The following is a 22,252-nucleotide window of genomic DNA, read 5'->3' on the forward strand; positions in this document are numbered from 1 at the left end:
ACTTCAGGCATTAACTGGGGACATCTAATTATTCCACAATAATATCCTTAAGAGATTATTTTGTTACAGTTCAAGTAAAGTACCAACATTATGAAGCAGCTCAGGTATAGAAGAAAGCCTTTTTTCAAAGTATTATCTTCCATAAGCATCAAAGAAATGAGGAAGAATTGCTTGAGAGCCAAATCAAACAGAAGAGGATCCAGAAAAGTAATTCTGAAATAGGTTTTACTTTTGAGTTTCCTCCAGTAGCATAGTTCCTCTCTAAGGACTCAACTTACACTCTTTATTTTGAAGTAGTTCTTGCTGAAATGCTAACTTCTTAGTTCACTTCCCATGTACTGTATGGGAAAACAATGCACATCACCTACACATTTATGACTTGACTCTAATAGAACTGCATATGCACCACTGGTTTTTCTCATTACACATGTGATCTGATGTTCTGAAAATGAAATCCCGTACAAACATCTTTCTATAAGGCAAAATGGCAGATTGTGTTATGTTTGTTTCAGTTCTTCTGCCACAATACACCGGAGTAGCTTTTGAAAACAACAAGTTACTAGCCTTCATAATATCCCTTCTGCTTTTGAAGAACTTCAAATTTGCAAAACTTACAGTAACTTTAATACTTTCCTCCGAACAATGGTTTGAGAATAACTCTCATGATCATTATGGACTTAAAGCCAACCTGAGAACATATTTATATCATCATTCTATTGAGGTATCAACCAAAGATCCTAAACCAGAAATAAAGTGCCCTGAAAAACACAGCATGCTCACAAAATGAAGATATTTCTTGTCACTAAAAAGTTCAATCTGATTTAAGAAATGCAAGTGAGAAACTCTATTTATGCAAGTACATGCCTTCTCTAGTACTTTTAGCTTAAATGAATGCAAGGTGCAGCCCAAGATGCAGCATCATGTGCTACGCTAATCTTTAAGGATGAAGACATGAGCCTATATGGGCTGGCTGGTGTACATGAGTACCAATTTCATTGCTGCTGATACACATAACTTAAGTGTAGTTATGACAGTAAAGTTATCCAGCTTACTCCTTGCTCCCCTCCCAAACCACGAATTAACTAAAAGGGGATGCAAACCCCTGACTTAGGAACATATATCATCTCATCAGAGCTGCTAGGTATTTGTCGTTTTTTAGTATCATAATTCTAGACTAGAGCTTCAGTTCACTTTGACACATGACACATTCTCCATCAAGAACTGGGAAAGGTTGGTTCGCTAAAAATGGGTAAGTCCGATGCCTGAGAAATACAGAAATGGTTGTCACCAACGTACAGGTAATACTGTAGGTATGTGTGGTCTCTCTCAATACTTCTGCTTCTTCATCTGTCCACAAAAAAATCCTAACTTTGCCTTTCAGACAGACAGGATACATTTTGTGGAGAAAGATATAAATGTATTTGTATGAGAAACTGAGAAATAATAGATAGTTTCACAACCAAAAAGTAAAAAGGGGTTATTTAGAAGAAAAAGATGCACTTTCCATGTGAAAAAATATTCAGATGCTGCCATAGTTAAATATTCAAGTATAAATACTTGAACATTTATATTTAACGTGTGTCAAGTTATATATATAAATTACATATTTTTATGTATATTATTATATAAGAGTATTTAACACTTACGCAGACCTGTTTATTAAGAGAACTAAACAAGAAAAAAATACAGGTATCTCTTTGCTATATTCTTCCAACAACATTATTGTTATTCATAGCACCAGAAAATTTGTTTTCATAGATAAAAAATATTAATCTATTTATCAGTTTGAATCATTTGATGAGTAGCTCCTGTGGCCAACACTTCTATAGTTTTAGGAGAAATTCCATCTCATACTACTTATTTCAAAGAAAACTAGCATATGCAGGCAAAAAAATGCCAGTAAATTATAAAAATACGAGAACCTGGACCCTCATTTATATGTCAAAATATTCACCATGAAATCGTAATTCTTGTTTTAATCCAAAAAAGCAAACACGCAGGAGAACAGATATGCTTCACACTAGTGTATGAATGATTTTGACTAACTCTATAGTTACAACAGTTAAATCATAATTGTAAAGTACAATCAGTTTTGATTTGTTAGTTTCATCAGATGTAATGCCCAAAGCTCTGACTATCAAGGAGACTTTTTATAATGATGCAGGAGCTATCATCAACCGAGATATTCAAGTTAACAGGTTCTTCTAGTGCAGAGTTTTCAGTTTCACACTGGGAATCACTAATGACAAGCATTTTGATCAGCGAGAAGACACTTTCTATTTGGGGAAAAAAAAAAGAAAAGAGAGTAAATGAGCAAACACCCACCTTTTCACCTTGTAGAAAAAAAAAGAAAAAAGAGACAAAAAAAGACAACAAGGATAATTAACCAAAGTGAAAACCAGTTCCTTTTATGAGCAGCATTATTCCAAAAGTTCTTAAGACTTCTTTGTGATCCAAGTTACTGAACTTGTACATAGCAATGGAGAACTGGAGACAGTGGTTCACCTTAAAGCGTCTTGCAGAGATGATGTCCAGTATAGCACAACTTTCAACAAAAATCACCTTTTTGCCTCAGAGACAAGCTTCTGTGAATACAATTCAAGATCTGGCCTGATACCAGCTTAATGAGGTTCTATAATTTATCAGATTTTCTGTTTAGATTTTGGTGAGCACTGTCTGTGCCTAATGCACCAAGGTGTTTTTTTTATACTGAAGAGAGTCCAAAAATATAAAACAGTGATTCCAGTAAGAGATGACACTGACGTTCTTTCAAACTGAATTTATATAGAGATAAGGTTTAAGAACATGCATGCAGACCTAAATAAGTTCTGGAAATGTTACAGTACTTTGTGCATTTCCTGGCATTTTAATGATTCACTTGTGTTAAAACTGCTCTTTAATTAACCTACATTTTTCCTGAACTTTTCCAAATAATAAGGAAATGGTACAGAAAAAATTTGTCTCAATGCAGCCTTTACTAGACGGGGATTAAATCGAAATCATTATACCCAAGTATGTAAAAACTCAAGTTCAAGTCTACACCTTCTTTTTCTTAGCCCCCAGTTGTCACATGAACTAGTTTTCTTTTCAATAGCTTGACTACAATGCACACATGCAATTATTATATTATTTGCAAAGGATGGAGCTAAGTATTGTTAACTTTCCTTTCAAACTACCATTTTTTTTGCTTTTTGATAGCCAGGTGTAATTACATGCCAAACTAGCTGTTCTACCTGAAACAAACAAAAACCCTGCCCCTTTTATGGCAGTTTGGTAATCTTATCTAAGATTTGCTTTGGTTAAACTATAACGCTTCAGTACCATTTAAGATATAGTAACAGCTAAGAGCTTAAACAGTAAGCTATGCTGTATCAAGTTATCTACTAATGCTTACAAACAATTCTGAGCTTCAAACAGAAAAGTTAAAGGAAATAAAAAAACCAACACCATAACTAAGTTGCTATTAAAATAACATTACTTGTATCAATGAATCTATGTTAAAAGGAGTGACATACCATGACGTTCTATGAATTGGTATCAAATGTGGCTAAAAAGTTACAGGCCTTGAGCAGATTCAACAAGATCCAAAATGAATATCAAGTACTGGAATCCCTACTTTTCTTCCACCTGTTATATATTTATTAAGTATTTTTGTTCTTAAATTGAAATGTATGTGTATCTGCGTATATAGTCATGTATGTGTATATGCATGTGCATACATGAGGGCATGTGTCCACATACGTGCATGCGGAGCGCATGGTGCATACAGTCAAACTCCGAACATTTATAAGTGAACTCTACTTTTTACTGTGAGCTGCATTCCTTCCTGTAAATGACAGTACAGCATATGTGGCAGAGGTACAACATAGTCATCATATTATATTCTTTAAAAGAGATGTTCCCAAAGTGTTGTGTTAACAAGTTCCCTCCATTATACAGAATATTTGGTTTGTACCACCTTTTCCAGGCTTTCACCTGGCCTTCTCTGTTGTTTGTTCACTCATACCAAACCCAGCAACTAATAGTTTTAGAAAATTGCAAAAAAAAAAATAATATCTGTATTTCATCTCTTCATCCCTGCACTCTGTCTCTAGCCACAAGTAATTGTTTGGACAGAAGAATAATGCCTAGAGTGGCATTTTGTGAAAAGGTCCCCAGGCTCTGCATTTACAGACACCCTGGGATATAAGCTAGGAGCTCTCCTCATCTTTACTGACAGTTTCCACATATGAAAATGTCAGAGCTGAAATTGCACTAGATTTCAAGTACTGCATGAAGCGCATTAGTGCCAAACTTGAAGGATATATAGTTGGTGTCAAAAACGGGAAGAACATGACAACACCATCAAGTCACTTCAATGCATCAGCATGCTGATTATTAGTCTTATTGCTCAGACAAGGCCACTGGAAGAAATCAATTACCACTTTTTATTTTAGACCTAGAAGCCTTTTGAGAAACGATACACTGCCAACCAGCTGGCACTGCATCAGTAAGGGATGTTAAGTAAGATTGCCTAAGTAACCTTACACAGACTACTGTGCAGTATCCTATGAGAATTGCATTTTAAACATAAATAAAATTAAGCACTTTTATATAAGACAGAATGCTGGTACAGCAGCTTAGGGAGTTATATACATATGGACATCACAGTGCTTACACTGTCAGGCTCCTGGCACTGAGACATGACAGTGGACATCACTGGCAAGGCACTACCCCTTATTACAGTAAGCAAAAAAATAACAATTAACATAAACTTAGGAAAGGTTCTCAAGCACTTAAGTCCTTTACCGAAATAATGACATGCTTATGGGGGGGCAGGAGTATTATATAAACTCACCATCCAGTTCTAATCTACAACAGAAAGGCACAATGTTTGAAAAGAACAAGCCCATGCAGGGACTGAAATTTAAGGGAGTGACTGGACTGCTAAATTCATGGATTTACCATTATCACCATCTCGCCTTCCTAGCCTCTCTTTCCTGAGGAGCCTTTATCCATTGCAGCACTCCAGTCTTGCGAGCGGTCCCACCAGCCCCCTATAATCCCCAAGAGGCCACAGCTCTGCCACCGCACATGGACTTGTAATTCCCCATTTGTCTCCACTGCCATATACAGGTGTCAGGCTGCTTTCACAGGGAAAGGGCAAAAGTCTCTGGCACTATCCTATTCCCCACACTATTCTCTGATCCTCATGCTTCCACTTCAGGTTATGGTCGCTCTGCCCTGATATCTGTAGTTTAAAACACTCCTCACTGGGTTACCAAGCCTATTGACAAAGACGCTCTTGCCCTACTTCGTCAGAAAGATCTTATGCTGTCTCACAGTACCCAGTCACCTAAAAGAGGACCCTGTGGTTGGTTGTGAGAGTCAAAGCCCTGCTTGTGACAGCTATGCAAACAAGTGTTGACTTGACAGAGATGTCTTTTCCTACCTGAACCTTTTGCCTTCATTGTCAGGACCGAGGAAAACATCTGGACCCCAATGCCATGTAGCTGCTCTTGGTATGTTAATGTTCACCTCTTTCGGTAACATGAGAACCCATACAGGTAAGTGGGAAAAGGCAGTGTTCTGAATCTGGACAAACTGTAGCAGTCTCTCCACAGTGTCCTCAGTATCCCTCAGCTCAAGGGAGGCAACAAAACCTTCCAAGACATTAAGCTGGATTGGCAGACATGCTTGAAGAGGCAATGCAACAGGAGGCAGTCTCCAGTGACGATGCACATTTTTCTTTCGGTGCAGACACTTGATTCAGGCTCAGCTGACTCTGACACCTCCCCGGACTGAGCTTGCTCTTGCTCACACATTTCCAGGGCCTAAATCTGTTCTTTAACTCCAACTTGTGTTGCCAGAAATCACAAGTTTCCAGCCTCCCCCATCATGGGAATCTTTATCCTCTACTGCTTGAAGCACAATCTCTAACTGTCCCTCCTTCCTTGCACTGTGGGATTTGGGCTCTTACCTCTTAAGGATATCTGTGAAGACCCTGTCAATCTTGTGTTCACTATCCACGATGGTATACAGTCTGCTTATCTCCTCCTGCAGCTCCTTCACCTCACTACCTCAAAGAGAACACACCTCCCACAGGTAAGGCCACCATCACCCCCAACCCCAGGAAGAGGCACCAGACACTCCGTGCAGCCTAAAACCTGGAAGGCAACATCCTCTCTACTGCTATCAAGGACTCACATGTACCAAGGACACCTGCTCCAGCAACTGTCTCCCTGTGGAACATCACCATTGTTACTGTATAGTCTCAAGCAGTCCCACACTATCTGTAGCAGAGCTTTGGAGCCCCTTCGCACCCCTGCCTGTTTCTTTCTGTTAGCTGTGTTCTGGCAGCTACGACCAAGAGCTGGGATGAAAACAGAGTATTCCAGCTGTACCACTCTTACAGTAAAAGTTTTGAAAATATACACAATTCCTACAATGCTTAACACACTAACTTCATGATGCAACTTTATATGATGTTATGTCACAAGACTATGCAGATGTATGATTTAGAAAGACATACAGGCACTGACCATTTCCTAAGGTGTCCCTTAGGAAATGGCACCTTTCTGTGTCTAGTGTCAGACCACTTAGGACACAACGAGTGACATTAATCGGGATGATCTGGGCAAGTGGAATAACTTTGCAGTCACTTGTGGAGACAAGAGGGCTTCTCCCATTTGTAAATGTACTGCCTACTATATTCAGTCCATGTTATAAAATTAAAATGTAGATCAAAGAATGTGATTGAAATATTCAGAAACGTACTTCATAGTGTATTGACTTACAACACTGTGTATCTTAGAGAAGTCCTAATGTGAAGTCAAACTTCTTTAGGACTTTTAATCAGCTGCATTATAAAATCCTCAGCAGTATCAGATATATTGGGCAGCCAGGGGAACTTGCAGAAGTACTGTCTAAAAAGCTTCAGCATACATACCGTGGAACAATACTGAAGCTTCCTCGGATACTGAGAGGACAAAAGCTTTGTACATAAAAAGCTTAAATAAAAATATGTCACAGAAACATACAAAGTCATCCATCTACATTCATTTAAGAGGTTATTACCTTCTTATCAGACACTATCATAGCCAGATGAAGCTACATTCAGCAGAATGATGTGAAAAGGATTACAGAAAGCATCTGTCAGAGCAGATATCATTCAGAAGAGCGAATGAGCTAGCCTGTAAGTGAAGAACCCGTGCATTTTCAACATAGCTTACGAATAGAGAAAACATCCAATAGCAACATTAATTGCACTTCTAGTATGTCCACTCTAGAACTGTTTTTTATTGCAAGCCACATTAAAATAGATTATCTTTCCATTTTTATCCAATAAAAAAAGACAACTATACCTCACAGTAAAATCATAGGAGCAAGAGGCCAATAAGGTTGCATGGAATGGTGAAAACTGCAAGAAAACAAAACAGAACAACTTTAAAGTAAAAACATTGTGAGCAACATTGTGAACATTGACTTACAAGCAGAAAGTTACCAAAGTTTAACTATTTAAACTGTCTTGGTAGGTAACACATCATGCTGCAACAAAACAGACTACTTCAACACATTTCCTTGCCATGCTTCTAATTACAAGGAATGCTCTATGAGATCCTGGTTTGGTTTGAATTCATTCAAGCAGTGCAAAACAACTCTGCTGTAAAGTTAAGAAGTTTTAAGAAAGTCATAGAAAAAGTGATTAAATTCTGCTTTTGGCTGACAAGCTGAGTATCATCTCATTACATAAAGCAAGTTTCAGAAAAGCTATGTGACCAGTTCATTATTTTATGAGAGAGAAAAATTGTGCCGTACTGTAGAGAATGTAAGATATATTACTGTCATCAATTCCATGTCCTAAAATTTTGAAATTATTTACAGAAATAGGAAAATTGGTGGTAAGTTGAAAAACTGAAGGGAGTATAATGTCACTTCATAATTTCCCCCTCTCCTGCAGGGTATTTTATGGGACACATTATTCTACAGACTCTTGCAGAGAGGTCTAAGAACTGCAGCAATATGGATGCAGTTAGGCAAAATTTGTCCACCTCAGCTCCAGCTTTTTGGCAACCCTCAGTTTCCAACTATTTTAAGGTCTGTATTTCTCAACAGGAAATACACAAGCCATTGACGTAACTTCAGTCTGAAATGCAGGTCCCCCACATCATGGTTCATTGGTAAGATTCTTCCTGCAAGACTTCCAATATTATTCACGGCTACTACAAAGTCAAAAGTTAAAACTGGGCTATTGCCACAACTGCCCAAGTTGCCAAGAGAGCAGTGTATGTTGTTGCCTGCTGAACTCTGCTGACTGAGTTCTCCTTACTGTAGCAGAATTGAGGGATGTACGTGCTTGAACTTTAACCTCCCCAAATTTCCAACAATTTTTCTGGAGCAAAAAAACCAGTCACAACTAAACATCTTTTTCTTCTGCACCTCAGGAATATAAATGGGGAAGAAGTCTGATGTGCAGCAAAAACCAATGGCACATTTCCCACGTGTCCCCCTTTGTATCTTTGTCCACATAGTTTCCAATGAAACAAAAACATTTTTTCAAAGCTGAGAAGCTTTGTCATTAACCTTAAGTATCCTAGGAACTTATCTACGCAAAATTTATCAAAATACTTAGCAGAGTGCTACACATATAAATTGAAAGATTTTGTGTAATTCTGTTCTTCTTAACTGTATGATACTACAGTTTCAGAATCTGAAGAGTTGTATATAGACAGAAGAGACCAACATGTCATCCAGCCTGACCCCCAATATTTCACAGATCCAAATATCTTTTTAGGTAAACTCAAAAACCGTAACTACATTTCAGTATAAGAGATTGAAGCCAGCTAAGAATATGAGACAGTCAAATGCACCAATGTCAAAATCTCTGGAACAGGGCTCCAGACAACCTCAGTGTCTGGTACTGCAGTAAAAGACCACAAGAAATCTGCAGGAATCCTGACAGTATTGTGTTGTGTAGAATTTCTTGCCAGCCTCAGATTTGAGAGTCAACACAACCCTGAATAAGTGAACAGAATACAAAAGACAGAAAACTGAAGAGTGTGATTTCATGGTTGGTTTAAGCTCATTTAAGGGTGCATTGCTGCCAAGACTCGTCCTTCTCTTTGCTTTCCATTTCAGGCTGTGTGCTCTTGTCCCCCTCCTTTGTGTCAGGGCTTGCAATGTGTGGTTGAGTGACAAATTGAGACAGCTTAGCGATCCAGACAGAAACTAGTCACTTTTAGGGACAGGATTTTCAGTCAGAGTAATCAGCTGAGCCAGCTTACTGCAAAGCTTTATAATTGCTAGTGTCAGCACAATGTAGGGGAAGGGACATCAGTGAGACAGCTGCCTCTATTTAGGTATCATCCTGGCTTCTCTCTCCGTTTAGTGTGACTGGTGAGTTATACCACACAAGCATAGATAAGCTGCACCAACGCCAAGTGCCGGCCCACATTCTCATATCTTATGTCCACAAGGACCATGTCTATCTTGAAATGGAAGCTATAAAAGCCTGCTAAGATGGAACAGAAGTCATGTACTCACATACCTCTCCTTTGCCTATGTAAGCATATGCAGCCTCCCCACCATCTCCTTAAAGCCATTTAGCGAACTGATCTGAGGGGTTGGTGCAAAGAAAGTTCTACTGCTGGCCAACTGCTAATAACCATTTCAAAGCATTTTAAGAAAATCTCTTCCAGTATCTGTTTAGCGACCAGCTGCTATCCATGAACCTGATGACATGCCTGGCTATGCAAAAGCATGACTCTACAGCCACCACCAGTGGGGATAGCAGGCAAGGGTAGCTGGGATAAGGAGGAGCGGGAGTTTTCCTGGCCACAAATAGGATTTGTGATATGGAATCACTCCCCGAGTCACACCCTTTTCTGACAAATTACAGCCTAAGCACAGTAACTTTCAAAATTGTTAGAAACACATTAAAAACTCCAAGGGCTCATGAAGCAAAATACTGACCCAGGATAATTTTCTTCTGCCAGTTCAGACTTCCTAGAAAATATTAATAAACATATCCATTCCTGAAAGGCTTTAAAAAGATTAGGTATTATCTGACTAATATAAAAAAAAATAAACACTGACTGATACGAAAAAAAAATGTTATCATGCATCTAGAACAAATTCCTATCGATGGGTATCTAGTAGACACAGATCCAATCTGTAGCCTTTTGTGCATGAAGTTTCAAAATGTGTTTGAACATATTAACATTTTCTTTGTACACACAAAAATATATATTCACGAGTTCTATATCTTGCCTTATGTGAATATTGACCCTTTGTATAGAAAGAAAAAGGCACAGCACCATTAAAAAAACCAAACCAACAAACAAATAAGGGAAAGCATTTTCTCTATCGCAAATTTCCCATATAACTTAGCTGAAGTAAACCTCCCAACCCTCTCTCAAGCTCTCGAACACTCCTCATGGAAATATATTGACTCTGAAGATGTCATTTACTTTGAAATCCCAGCAACCTGCTGAACATCAAAATGTTTTACAGTGCTAAACTGAAGGTTTCCAAGAACAGTAACGTCATCACCTAAAATCTTCAACACCTGTTGGTTTTTTCATAGTTATTAGATAATATAAAATATTACTGCTTTACAGGAAAATTTGTGTAACAATTCAGTGGTGTTCAATGGGGAATAAAGTACAACTTACTTTTACTCTTCTGATAGCATAGGTATGACCAAGCAAGACGAACACTGGTTGCCGGATGTTCCGCAAATCCCAGCCTTTCAAGCTACAGTCAACTGCACCAGTTACCAGCAAGTTCTGATGATTTGATAAAACACAGATATATCAGGACAATTTAATTATTAAATTGCAGTGATGCATGTGTTGGCTACAACAGTTATATAAATCAAACAATACAGCTGAATAAATCATAAATGAGGTCTCCAGTGTGTAAATTAAAGAGAACAGAGAAATACAAACTGTTTCTCCACTATGGACTATTCTGTCCACTATGCAAAAGAATAAGCAAAACCTCTGATGTACCTGGGCTGTCCATGTGTTGGAACAATGCTCTTCTGAAGATGTAGTAGTGAATGAGAGCAAAAAAGCAACTAGACATGTTTTCATAAAGAGAAGATGCATTAATGTTGCAGTAAAAAAACCGCGCTATTTAATGAGAGTGGTTCATTTAGGAAAACAGTTGGATGAACAGGTTTTTACCTCATCATATTTGCACCAGTCACAGCTCAAGATCTCAGCCTGGTGGGCCGGTATCACAAGTTTGACTCCTGGGGCTTTCACATCCCAAATTCTTAAAGTCTGATCACCTGAAACAAAGAGAAATTGATTCAACATTGTTGAATCAGTTATGAGATGCAGTTAATCTACTGGTACTTAGTAGACAACTGTTTCTTAGCTGTATAAAATACAAACTATTGTACGAGGATACTCACGCCAAATAAAGCAAGCACATTATAGACACAGCGGTCAGACTGATGCACAAAAGGAATCAGAACTTATTATTGCTCTTTCATTAGAAAAAAAACCAAAACAAACAAACAAAAAGGATATGGGGTAAAATAATTAAATAACATTTAATTAAACTAGGAGCTTAAGGTCCATTTTAAAATGGACTTAGAAGACCAAATCATGAAAATACTTTCTCTGCGAGCCAGCTGAGAAAAAGTACATAGACACATGCTTTTGGCATGCAGAAAAGTGAACAGTATTTAAAATATAACTTAACTCCAGATTCTTTCAATGAAAGGAAAATCTAATTCTCATTACCTGTACTTGTCATGTGCAAAACCTGCATAGTTACTCCCATTTATTGAAATATCGGAAGGTAAAGTCAGTCTGCTGTAACACATACTAAAGGCAACGTCTGCTTTAACCTCAGAGCACACGCACACGCAGAGGTCTTCAGAAAGCAAAGGGAGTCCAGCTTAACTTCAGAGCTGGGAATCACCCGAGCCTCTCTCTTTACCTCCAGCCATAAACTGTCTTCTACCCTCAAAGATCTTCAGTATTTGTGTATACCCTTCTTACAAATTCAGTTCCTAACAACTTATAAAGACATGGAAAACTGCATCAGCTGACAAGACAATCATGCTTGTCATTTTTTTTTAACTGTCATTCTCTCATTAACCCTGAATATTTAGCTTTGCATCAGGACAAATGGATCCTCCAGCTTATCTGTTTACAGACAGAGAAAAATTAATTAGAATTCATTATTATGCCTGCGTCCGTTCAAGAGCCAAATGAAATCACTAGAAGCTGTATCCAAACACCCGTGATTTCTACAGAAAGCATGTATCAATACTACCTAAATTAAAAAAAACCACTGTTTAACCTTCCTACTGAAGAGATTACTAATGTTTCTTTACCAGAAACACTTCTGGAAAACCTCAAATTGGTTATCATCAATAATTATGATTTTTATGCTCTTTAGATACAAGCATTTTGATGGTTTTAGTGCCCAGTTGGTCACTGGCCTTAAAATATACAGCTGGGCACACAAAATCATAGCTCTTTTCAAGAAACTGGCTGCAGTTCAAACAAAACCATCCCTAAAGCCACAACAACAATATCCCTATTGCACGAACTACCAGACCCTGTAGATTTTACAAGAAGACATAAAACGTTTGGAAAGTGTGAATACAAAAATGAAGCTAGAGAGAGCTTGGCTCCACTACGTGACACAAGACTGGCCTTATGACTGTGGTACTACACAGATCACGGGAAGCTTCGTTCTGATGGCTTGGTGGATAAATTCCCTACCTTTAACGTGGGCACAAAACATGATTTCTCACGATTTTCACTCCCTTCACCTATTTTAATACTGACAAGAGCAAGACTGCTGCCCAGTATATGTACAGCACTCCTGGCAATGGCACCCTGCAGTCATCTGAAGCCCCAAACATCACTACAGTGCTTTTAAAAACAGGGCAGCATATGGAGAGGAAGAAACATGACCAGCAGGGTCTTGGCAAAATAAAAAGGTAGTATACCCATCCACCCACCATTAGTCTTGCTAATCTGCTTGCCTGCAGAGTACAGATTTCAGTTTGAGTCTTAAGTCTTTCAGAGATATTATAATAGACTTCTTAAAAAGCTTTCATTTTAATTTAATCAGATAACACAGATTTGAAGGGGAAACACATATTTCACTGCAGACAGGATCATTTTTCCCAAGCAAATAAATATATAAATGCAGGTGAACTAGAATGAACTGCTACAGAGATGGGCCACAGCAGCATTATGAGGGCCAAAAACATTTGGAAAAGTAAGTTACTCAGCCAATAACAATTTTGACACTAAGTATACAATTGCCCCAATTATTTCTTTTTTAATAGAAAATGCTGATGCACGAGTATAAGAGTTATTTTCCCTTTTTTTTTTTTTTCCTCATTTCTTTGAAAATGCTAGACTTAGCCGTTATTAATTCTGGCTGGCACTATTTGTGAAATGTTTTTAATGGAGTAACATGCAAGCGAACCTTCCTGTGAATAGAACAGACTGAATTAAAGCCAAAGGCAAATCCAATTTTTCCATTTAAGCTGTAATTAGGAGAATCAGATTACTAAAGGAAAAAAAAGCCCATAAACAGTGTAATCCTGACACATTACACATTTTAACAAACTTTTTTTTTTAACCTCAAACATCTTTCCATGACCTCACAACATATATATATATATACATTTATTATTTTTTTTACATTTCATTTCAACAAAAATTGCTGTTAAAAAATTTGGAATTTCCATGATTCCTTCAAATCTGCATTACAAAGGATGCATTTCTTCCATATGGTAAATCAGAAGTAGGCTAATAAAAAGTACAAGTAAAGCACCCCTAGTACAATCATATTCACTAACAGCCACTTCCAGTTGGCATCCCAAAGTAAGCAACCACAAAAGTGGCCAACATTTCCCCCACAAAATATTTCTATTTTTGTAATAAGCAATTTCTCTATGGTAACAGATTTTTGCTGGTCTGTTAGATAATTATGATTTGAGATTTGTTTGTATATTGTACTTGCTTTCTTTCATTTTAATGAATATTTGTGAAATCTTGGACTAATCATTAGAACTACACAATATATACTCATCTATTCAAAATTTTTGAAAGAGATGCTAATCTACAAGTACATCATGCCCATACATGGGATAAAGACTGCTAATGTGAACAACAATGTATGATAGTGAAAAGATACGGTTTATTTAAGATTTAAATTTCACGTAGGTGTTATGCTGGTGTTTTACTCATAGATATATTTTACTCAAATCCATAAATCATAATCTCCTAAATCCTGTGACAAAAATCAGCTAGGCAATCATTGCCAGACACTGCAGAGGTACAACATCAACTCTAAAAAATAGCTAAGTATTTGGGAGATTAATAAAAATCCAAGAAATCTTAAATGCTATCTGAAGGCAAAAAGGATTCTAACCAGGACAGATACAATGTTTTTCAAGAACCAAAGTACTGTTAGCTTGAAGTTCTACTTAAAAAGATGAATCTGGTTTTTAAGTTCTAAAGCAAGAAATCTGATTTTCTGACACTGTTCTCTCATCAAGAGAAAAAAAACAAAACCAAAAACAAATAACGTATCTCTAATTTACTTAGGAAAATAATTCAGCATGAGACACAAATATTGGCATATATGGTGTAACATCAAAGAAATCTTAATTAATGTAAGTACTTCTGCAGTGCCATTGAATGATTAAAAGTTAACATTACTTGCTTACTTGTATGTATTTTTTAAATACTAAACCAGATTACATTATTTAGCCAGAATCCCATAGAAAATCTGTGGGAGAATAAAGAGCAGAACACAAATCTCATGACTCTCAAAACCAAGCTTTTTAGGCATGTTAAAATGATCATGCTGTCCGTTTCTATCATAGATAGCATAAGTGAACATAGAACATGATTAAGAAAGCTAATGAGATTCCATACAAAGAGACAAAAATAGGGTGACACAAATAACAGCTTGATTTAAATCATCCAACAGGACTCTTCTGAATGCACAAAATCTATTTCCATGTAGAATAGCCCAGATATCAAGTAAACATAATTAAGAGTGGAAACATACTTTCCAACTGGTAATTTTTTGGTCTGATACAAAATGCTGTAAAGCTAAAAATCAAAAGAGCTTTAAGTTATTTCAGAGAAGACCTCAACAGAGTCTTTTTCTGAAAAGAGTAAATTGTTTTTAAAAAAAGCTTTTATTTCAGTGTTTTCCAAGATGATAAACACAAATCTTGGGACAAATTTTTTATTTCAAAGTTGACCTCATTTATGACTTGTTATTAAACCATTCTTTAGCAAATGGCAATATTGGCTAGCTACATAACTCTAACCCAAATGATCCAAAACATATTAATTCACTGTAAAAAACCTGTTACTGCATTCTTCTCAATACTAACCATTACTTTACAATGAGATTCTAATATAAAATATTATAACCTGAAAGTGATTCCTACTCTAGGATGTGCTGCACACAATACTTCACTATGGTCAGCACACACTATAAATTGAGGGACAAACTCATTTCCTGAAAAATATTTCAGCTTGCACATTAGAGGTTGATTTAGTAAAGCTTAAAGAACACAAGACTTGGATGGATTCAATACTGTGCTGGTATGTCTTGAAGCAATAGACTGCAAATGAAACACCCACCTCACTTCATTACATAGATTGGACACAACAAAGCAAGTAAGTAAATTATATTTTTAATAGCTTCTAGCATAAACTGCAGTTTAGCCAAACTGCAACAAAACACGGTAACTCTGTAGTCAGTTTGCTCTCTAGACACTTGATTTGTACCATGCAGTAAGTTGAAGCCTCTCATTCTTTCATCCCTCAAGGATTTAGATTCCAAAAATGACTAAGTTTTGCAAATCCTTGAACCTTCTTCATGATGACACACTTCTTCTAGCACATTCAACAAGCAAATAACCAGGAAAAAATCCATAAGAAGCAATAGTGGACACACACCACACACAAACTAATGGAATATAAACCTCTAGTATTTGGATCTCATGACAAACCACTGCCATAGCAGAACAGAAGATTATTTCCTTCATTTTTTTAGGAACCTGAACAAACACAAACATCTTTGGAATCACTTGTCTGCAAGCCCCACTCCCCAACAGCTCGTCGTTTTGCCCTGTGCTACTTCTGAAGCAGAAATGTAGAGCTGAAGCTTCAGAAAGTTGAAGTCAAAGACCTGACGGCCCCAAATTTGGTCGAGGAACTTACACATGGAAAACACCTCTTTATTGAGGAGCTGCACTCAAGGCTATTCCTCTCCAGCTAATTCAGTAACCATCCTCTTAGTAGATGTACACCTTCCCCAGCTCATTCTTTCATGCAAAATAATTTGGTTTTAGTTTTCTTTCACAATTTGGATACTAAACACAGAAAGGTGTGCAAAGTCTACATGCCAGACTGATTTATGAAACTACAGCTTGACAAGCCCTTAACCACACACATTTGTCACTAAGAGACCAGTAGCCAAGAAAACAAACTTTTTAAAAGGCAACTCACTATGTCAGGGCTGGCAATAAAACAGAATTATGAGATAAACAGTATCTTTTAATTTTAACCTTAAAGTCGAGCACCAAATGCGAGGGTTTACAAAGAGTGTAGGTGGGATTTACAAGTTTATTTGTAAGTCAGCAAAGCTACAGTTCCCCAACACTTCTGTCAACATAATGAAAATTTCTCAGAAATGATCACACCTTGTTGTGGTACGACAAAATTTTTCACCTTGGGCTTTCATTCTGAAAAATAAGTCTTTGAGTAAAGAATACAATTAATTCATCTAAATAATGATGAATACAGACATTATCTTGAAGGTTTAAGAAACAATTCTTTCCCTTATTCATGATTTAAGATGCTTAAGATCACAGTAATGATTTAAAAATGAAGACATCATTAAAACTGAGGTCCCAGTAGCTAAGATAAAAGCTACCAGTCATTCTAAATCTGAGCTTTGCCAAATCCTATTGCAAGTGTCGTACCTGTATCAAAGAATACTACTGTTAGGCAGACAAGGGTAAAATGGTACTCATTAATTATTTCCCACTCTTAAATTTAAAGGGCAATAAAAGCAGTTGGTACTTTTCTTTATAAACCACCCTGCTTGCAGGGCCTATTGCTCTGCAGTTATGGAGAATCGTTTAGTAGAACAGATTTATGTTTGACCATATACTAATGTTGCATGCATTTAGCACTTTCTTTATGTGCTTCTCACCAATTTGCTCTCTGGGTGAAAAAAAACCCCAAAAACCCCAACCAAGATACCTTCTGGGCAAATGACACAATGACTCATTAAACCCTTTTAGCCATGAAGATGCTGTTAAACATTTATGTCACTTCTTTAATGACATTTTCCACATCACTGTTTTTTCAGTGAAAGGCAGACATTTACCAGGGCTCTGGTTTGGTGCCCCACGTACAGCTGAACATCCCGCTTATCTTATCAGCTCAGAAATTGTTACTGACATCACAACAGCAGTTATTTACACATACAGAATTAACAGTTTGTTCTGTCACTATTAACTCCTAATTCCAAACAAAAAGAGATAAGCCATTTACTTACTTTTTGAGACTACAAGTGATTGCACATGAAGACAATAGCATTATAAAGTACCTCACACATCCCTGGAAATGTTAAATGGAAGTGTATTAGATGCTGAATAAAAGCTAATTTAACTGAAGCATCAGACATCTTTATCTTCTGTAATTCAATTGCATTTTATTGTCCACTGCAGACAAACTTAGTTTTCCTGTATGTATTCTGATCGGAGCCTTAATGAAGCAAAATAACCACACTTAGTATCAAATTCTTTTTGAACTGCTTTATATTGCAGTCTTAAGTTTCTCATTTTCTTCACTCATATTCTTTTTCTAGTCTCGTAACAGTTTGAAAAAAAGTCATATTCCAAAAGCAAAGATTTAACCTTATTAGCATCAGGGAAAAGTTGTCTAGGCACATAACAGTCCTTCTGAGCAGCTATTTTACTGTGGCTAACAGTTGTGCCTTGTTTTCTGTTTTCAGTGTTCAAAACTAATCAGTTAAGTAGAAATTAAACTTCTGCTGGCATTTATGTGGATTCAAATAAAGGCAGAAAAAGGGCACAGGTGAGGCATGCAAAAGGTTCCTAAACCTCCTTCCCTCTTGCTTATTTTCTTTAAAACAAAAAGAAAAAAAATTTTAAAAGTGCGTTGCTTTACTTAAATCAGAAGCATTTTGAGACCAACATTTCTTCCAATCTATAGTTAACAACATACCTAACTTATTTTACTAACAGATGCAAGATGGAGATGCTGCAACATGAAAACAGTTCATTTCTGGTCTGAATTGCTAAGACGATATACTATTAAGATATGACTAAGTACGTGGTTGTGAGTGGGTATGTGCGAGGTGGGATGAGAGAAAGGGGACAGGAGGGGCAAGGGAGAAAGAATACACATGAAGACACCACAATCCTAGAACAGCGCTGTCTCCTTCAAAAAGAGAATGTTTCAATATCCTTCAACAATACCCTTCAAAAAGTTTCCCTCCGGACACATTTTCAGCTACTAATTTTCAAGACAACACAAAGTTGCAAAGAAGAGACCACAAAACTTCAGGTCAAGGCTTCCAGCAAGTGTATCAAAGAAGGGAAAAGCTGTTAATTCTGCAGAGTACTATCGAGTTGAGATTGCAGTTTTTCTCCAGCTCCAACTTTAGCTCAATAGAAGATCAGTCATCAGTGAAATTAAGCCTTCTGTCACATAATTTTCTGTCATCCTTATAAAGTGCGTGGATCATAGCAAGTTTCAAATGAGGAGGTCCAGCTCCCTGAACAGTTCCACTTGACTTTCATCATATATCTTGACTGACAGTAGAATGCCACTAAACACTAAACAGTGAAGTTGCTCTCTGAACATAAACAGTGTGATATGCCTTTCTTACAATAAGGAAATGGCATTTATACCCAGAGCTAGAGAGTCATGAGTACTTCTACTACCCGCAACCCTGCTGACCAAAGAAAAAACTCCCAATACGTATCTTCTATAGTGAAGTAATTTAATCAAACCACAGGAAAATTCCAATGTAAACTAAAACCAAAAGCAAACAAAGAAATCTTTTCCACATACCTATGTCATGATTTCTATGCAAGATCTTTGGTTCAAAGTTATTTCGTTTAGCAGCACAGTAGATGCTTTATTTCAGAAACCGTAAGAAAGTTCACCATCATTTTGAAGACATCATTTTCTCTTACCTAATGATTCTACACCTAGCACTACACTATAAGATTTTATTTCACACCTGAGTAGTACTTACAGAAGAAAAATACTGTGTCTTTTGTGCATGTTGTTTTTCCTATAATATACTATAGAGTCATCAATTACTGAAAACTGACCGCAATTAGCTTCAAGATCCAGCAGTATATATTAGGCCCTTTCAAGAGTCAAAGCAAAATTCACAAAAGAATAGCAGCTCTTTAGTGGAAGTTCTGACTAAAACAACAGCTGCACCCACTGAGTCACTCAAAGAACAGATCAACTGTATGTTGCTGTACCCAATTTAAGTACCACCACACACAGCATCTAACAATCAATGTTTCCTAAAATTGTTCAAGTGTCAATGTATTAGAAGAGAGTTTGGCTTGATGGCCTAGAGAATCAAATTTGAAACAACTAGCTGGATCAGTAAAGCCCTTTCGTTCATCTAGAATGTCAAAAATTTTCTATGAGTAAGACTGCCATGGAGGGGAGGCTTCTGAGCAGGTCTTTAAAAAGATCATGGCATCCCCTAGAATTTGCAAAAAACACTAAGCACTGTTTCCCCCACTTACCTTTGACCAAACGGTACTTAGCTAGCCTTCTGTAGTATATAGCTGCATTTCAGTAGAACTGTTCATACAGCATACGGGATTTGATCCTGTAAATTTCTCTACATCCTATTAGATAGGTACCTCACTAAGTGTTACCTCAATGAATCTTCAAATAAGTTGGAAGTATCTGTGCAGCAGCACCTGGCTTCCAAGCACTGCTACGTTAGAAGACATACATGTAACTTGCTAGTCATCCTAGTACAACTCCGCAAGCAAAGTCAGATGGAGACAGCCAGACTGAAATTTTATGAAAGCCATGTGTACATTTTCATCAAACTTCCCATGGAATAGGGAAGACCAGTATCTGTGTGTACTCACTGTCTCCCTTTAATTTCAGTAACAGGAAAACATATTTATACTTGCTTACCCTCTTGATATAAGAGCTAAACAATTTCTATTTAAATCAGTACAGAAGTAAAACAGACTTGAAACCAGAGAAATTTAAGCCACTGGAGTTAACCTACCGATATCTGTATTAAGGCAGCATCTTATTGCCCCTCTATTTCCCAAGCAAACTCTGTGGCTCACAGCACCCCTCGCCCAGTTAGTCCACGGTCAGGCTCCAGGTCTCACTCCAGAGCTCTCCTTGTGCCTCTGGAGCAGGAGCAGTGCTTGGAAAACACTGCCATCTCACCATACAGTCTCTTTGCCTCTAGGTACACCCAACTCAATTATGACTGAATTGACTAGCAAGCTTCATAGCACTGGACAAAGCAGAAAAGTAAAATTGATGATTACCTTTCCCAAAGAACAAGGCACAGAGACGTACAGCAGCACACAGAACAGTTCAACGGGAATTATGTTTCTCACAGAGCTAACAGTCTACTGACACTTGAGATAATTTGAACAAAAACATAAACCAGAAGACAAAATAAAGCATAGAATATGATTTAGTTGTCAACAAGAAGAGTGAGGTGAATAGAAGACAGCTACATAAAATAACAGAAAAAATTGCCACAAGGTCACTGAAGTGACTGCTAGAAAACTGCTGATCCCTGTATAAACGGCCAAGAGGATGATTTACAGATCGCAACAGAACTTACAAATCCAGCTGCAGCAATAAGTTTATCTTTCCTTCTTCTGTTTTTATGTATGACACACACTACCATCTACTGGACAAAGTGCTGAACTAATCCAATAACATACAAGGGTTTTTTTTATTGTGAGAACCCCTTTACCTGAGGCAGATGCAAAACAACCTGGGATGTGTGGAGACCATATAGTGCTGTAAATGACCCCTTCGTGGCCTTTAAAAGTGCATAATGACTTCCCCACAGCTGGATCCCACTGAATAAAGTAAAGAGAAAACTGTTGAGGTACACATTCAATAAGAAAGGAAAAGGTTTCATATATAAAAAAAGCTTTATACATACAGAAAGGACCACAGGAACTTATTTTTACCATGTATCATGAAAAATATTTATATACTTAAAGTGATATCCACTGATAAAGCAACATCTCAGTTAAACAGAATTTCAGCCTCAGTGTAAAAAATAAAGGGGGAAAGTGAATCAATGCTGTTTCTTAACACAAAGAACCATCAGATCCAAAACAAATCACATTTTTCACCTTCAGCAAAAAACCAACATACCAGCTTGGCTGTTTGATCCCATGAACCAGACACCACTAGCTGCTCTCCTCTAGTTTGGCTCCAGTCAACACTATATGCCTATAAATGATATAACAACCTAGTTTAGAAAGAGCATTAGAATACAAGCTTGAGACTCTAGTTAGCCAAAGTTTCCTGAAATAGACTTGTATTTGCAGATTCTATCATAAACAGCTAAAAAACTACACAAGTCAGGCACCACAAAGCTGCCAACAATGCCATTCACCTGAACAAAAATTAAATTTAACATCTCAGTCTGGCATTAAAGTACATATAGGCTCATAAAAGTATCAAAAAAAAGTAAAAATGGGCCAAAATGGGAGTGGGGGGGAGAAGTTATAACAAAATCAACCTATACCCACTATCACTAAAAGTTTCTACCACTGTAAAAAGCCATAATTCAGATTGATTTCTTATCTCTGATCCAATTTTACTCAAACATCTGGAGTTTCTAATTGTTAGCAATGTAAATGCCATCTCTCTTCAGAGCTACGGAGTTGACTTTCAGGTGTTAGCTGACTAACAGTACATGCTTTTTTATGATATCTAATTCTCAAAAGAAATCCATGCTATAAAATACTCCCAATCTTCATCTTTTCCAGGTTCTATGACACTCTTTTTTTACTATTCGTATCCTCAAACAAATAAAATAAAATTAAAAACTCAACTTCCCTCATAACTAATCATTTCAGCTACGAAGAAGTTGCTTTTCACTGTGCGGTTGAAATAAGCTTCCTCTTTGACAGTTTATTCTAACGTTGGTCCCCACCTTGACAGAGGATACCTTAACTTCATCCTTCACA

The 22,252-nt window shown here is 37.2% G+C and overlaps 1 protein-coding gene across 6 annotated transcripts in view; it reads right to left on the bottom strand.

Annotated features, from left to right (window-relative positions):
• PEX7 (peroxisomal biogenesis factor 7) overlaps positions 1–22,252 on the bottom strand; it is a 53,502-nt gene that overhangs the window by 23,974 nt on the left and 7,276 nt on the right. For all 6 annotated transcript variants that reach the window (XM_054194785.1, XM_054194781.1, XM_054194786.1 and 3 more), the window contains 5 exons: positions 21,432–21,509; positions 21,019–21,127; positions 11,169–11,275; positions 10,653–10,766; positions 7,344–7,399 (listed from right to left, as the gene is read on the bottom strand). In XM_054194785.1, the coding sequence (XP_054050760.1) occupies positions 7,344–7,399; positions 10,653–10,766; positions 11,169–11,275; positions 21,019–21,127; positions 21,432–21,509 (464 nt within the window). The remainder of the gene's footprint in view (positions 1–7,343; positions 7,400–10,652; positions 10,767–11,168; positions 11,276–21,018; positions 21,128–21,431; positions 21,510–22,252) is intronic.

The sequence above is a fragment of the Rissa tridactyla genome, chromosome 3, assembly GCF_028500815.1.
Source record: "Rissa tridactyla isolate bRisTri1 chromosome 3, bRisTri1.patW.cur.20221130, whole genome shotgun sequence".
Lineage (NCBI taxonomy): Eukaryota > Metazoa > Chordata > Aves > Charadriiformes > Laridae > Rissa > Rissa tridactyla.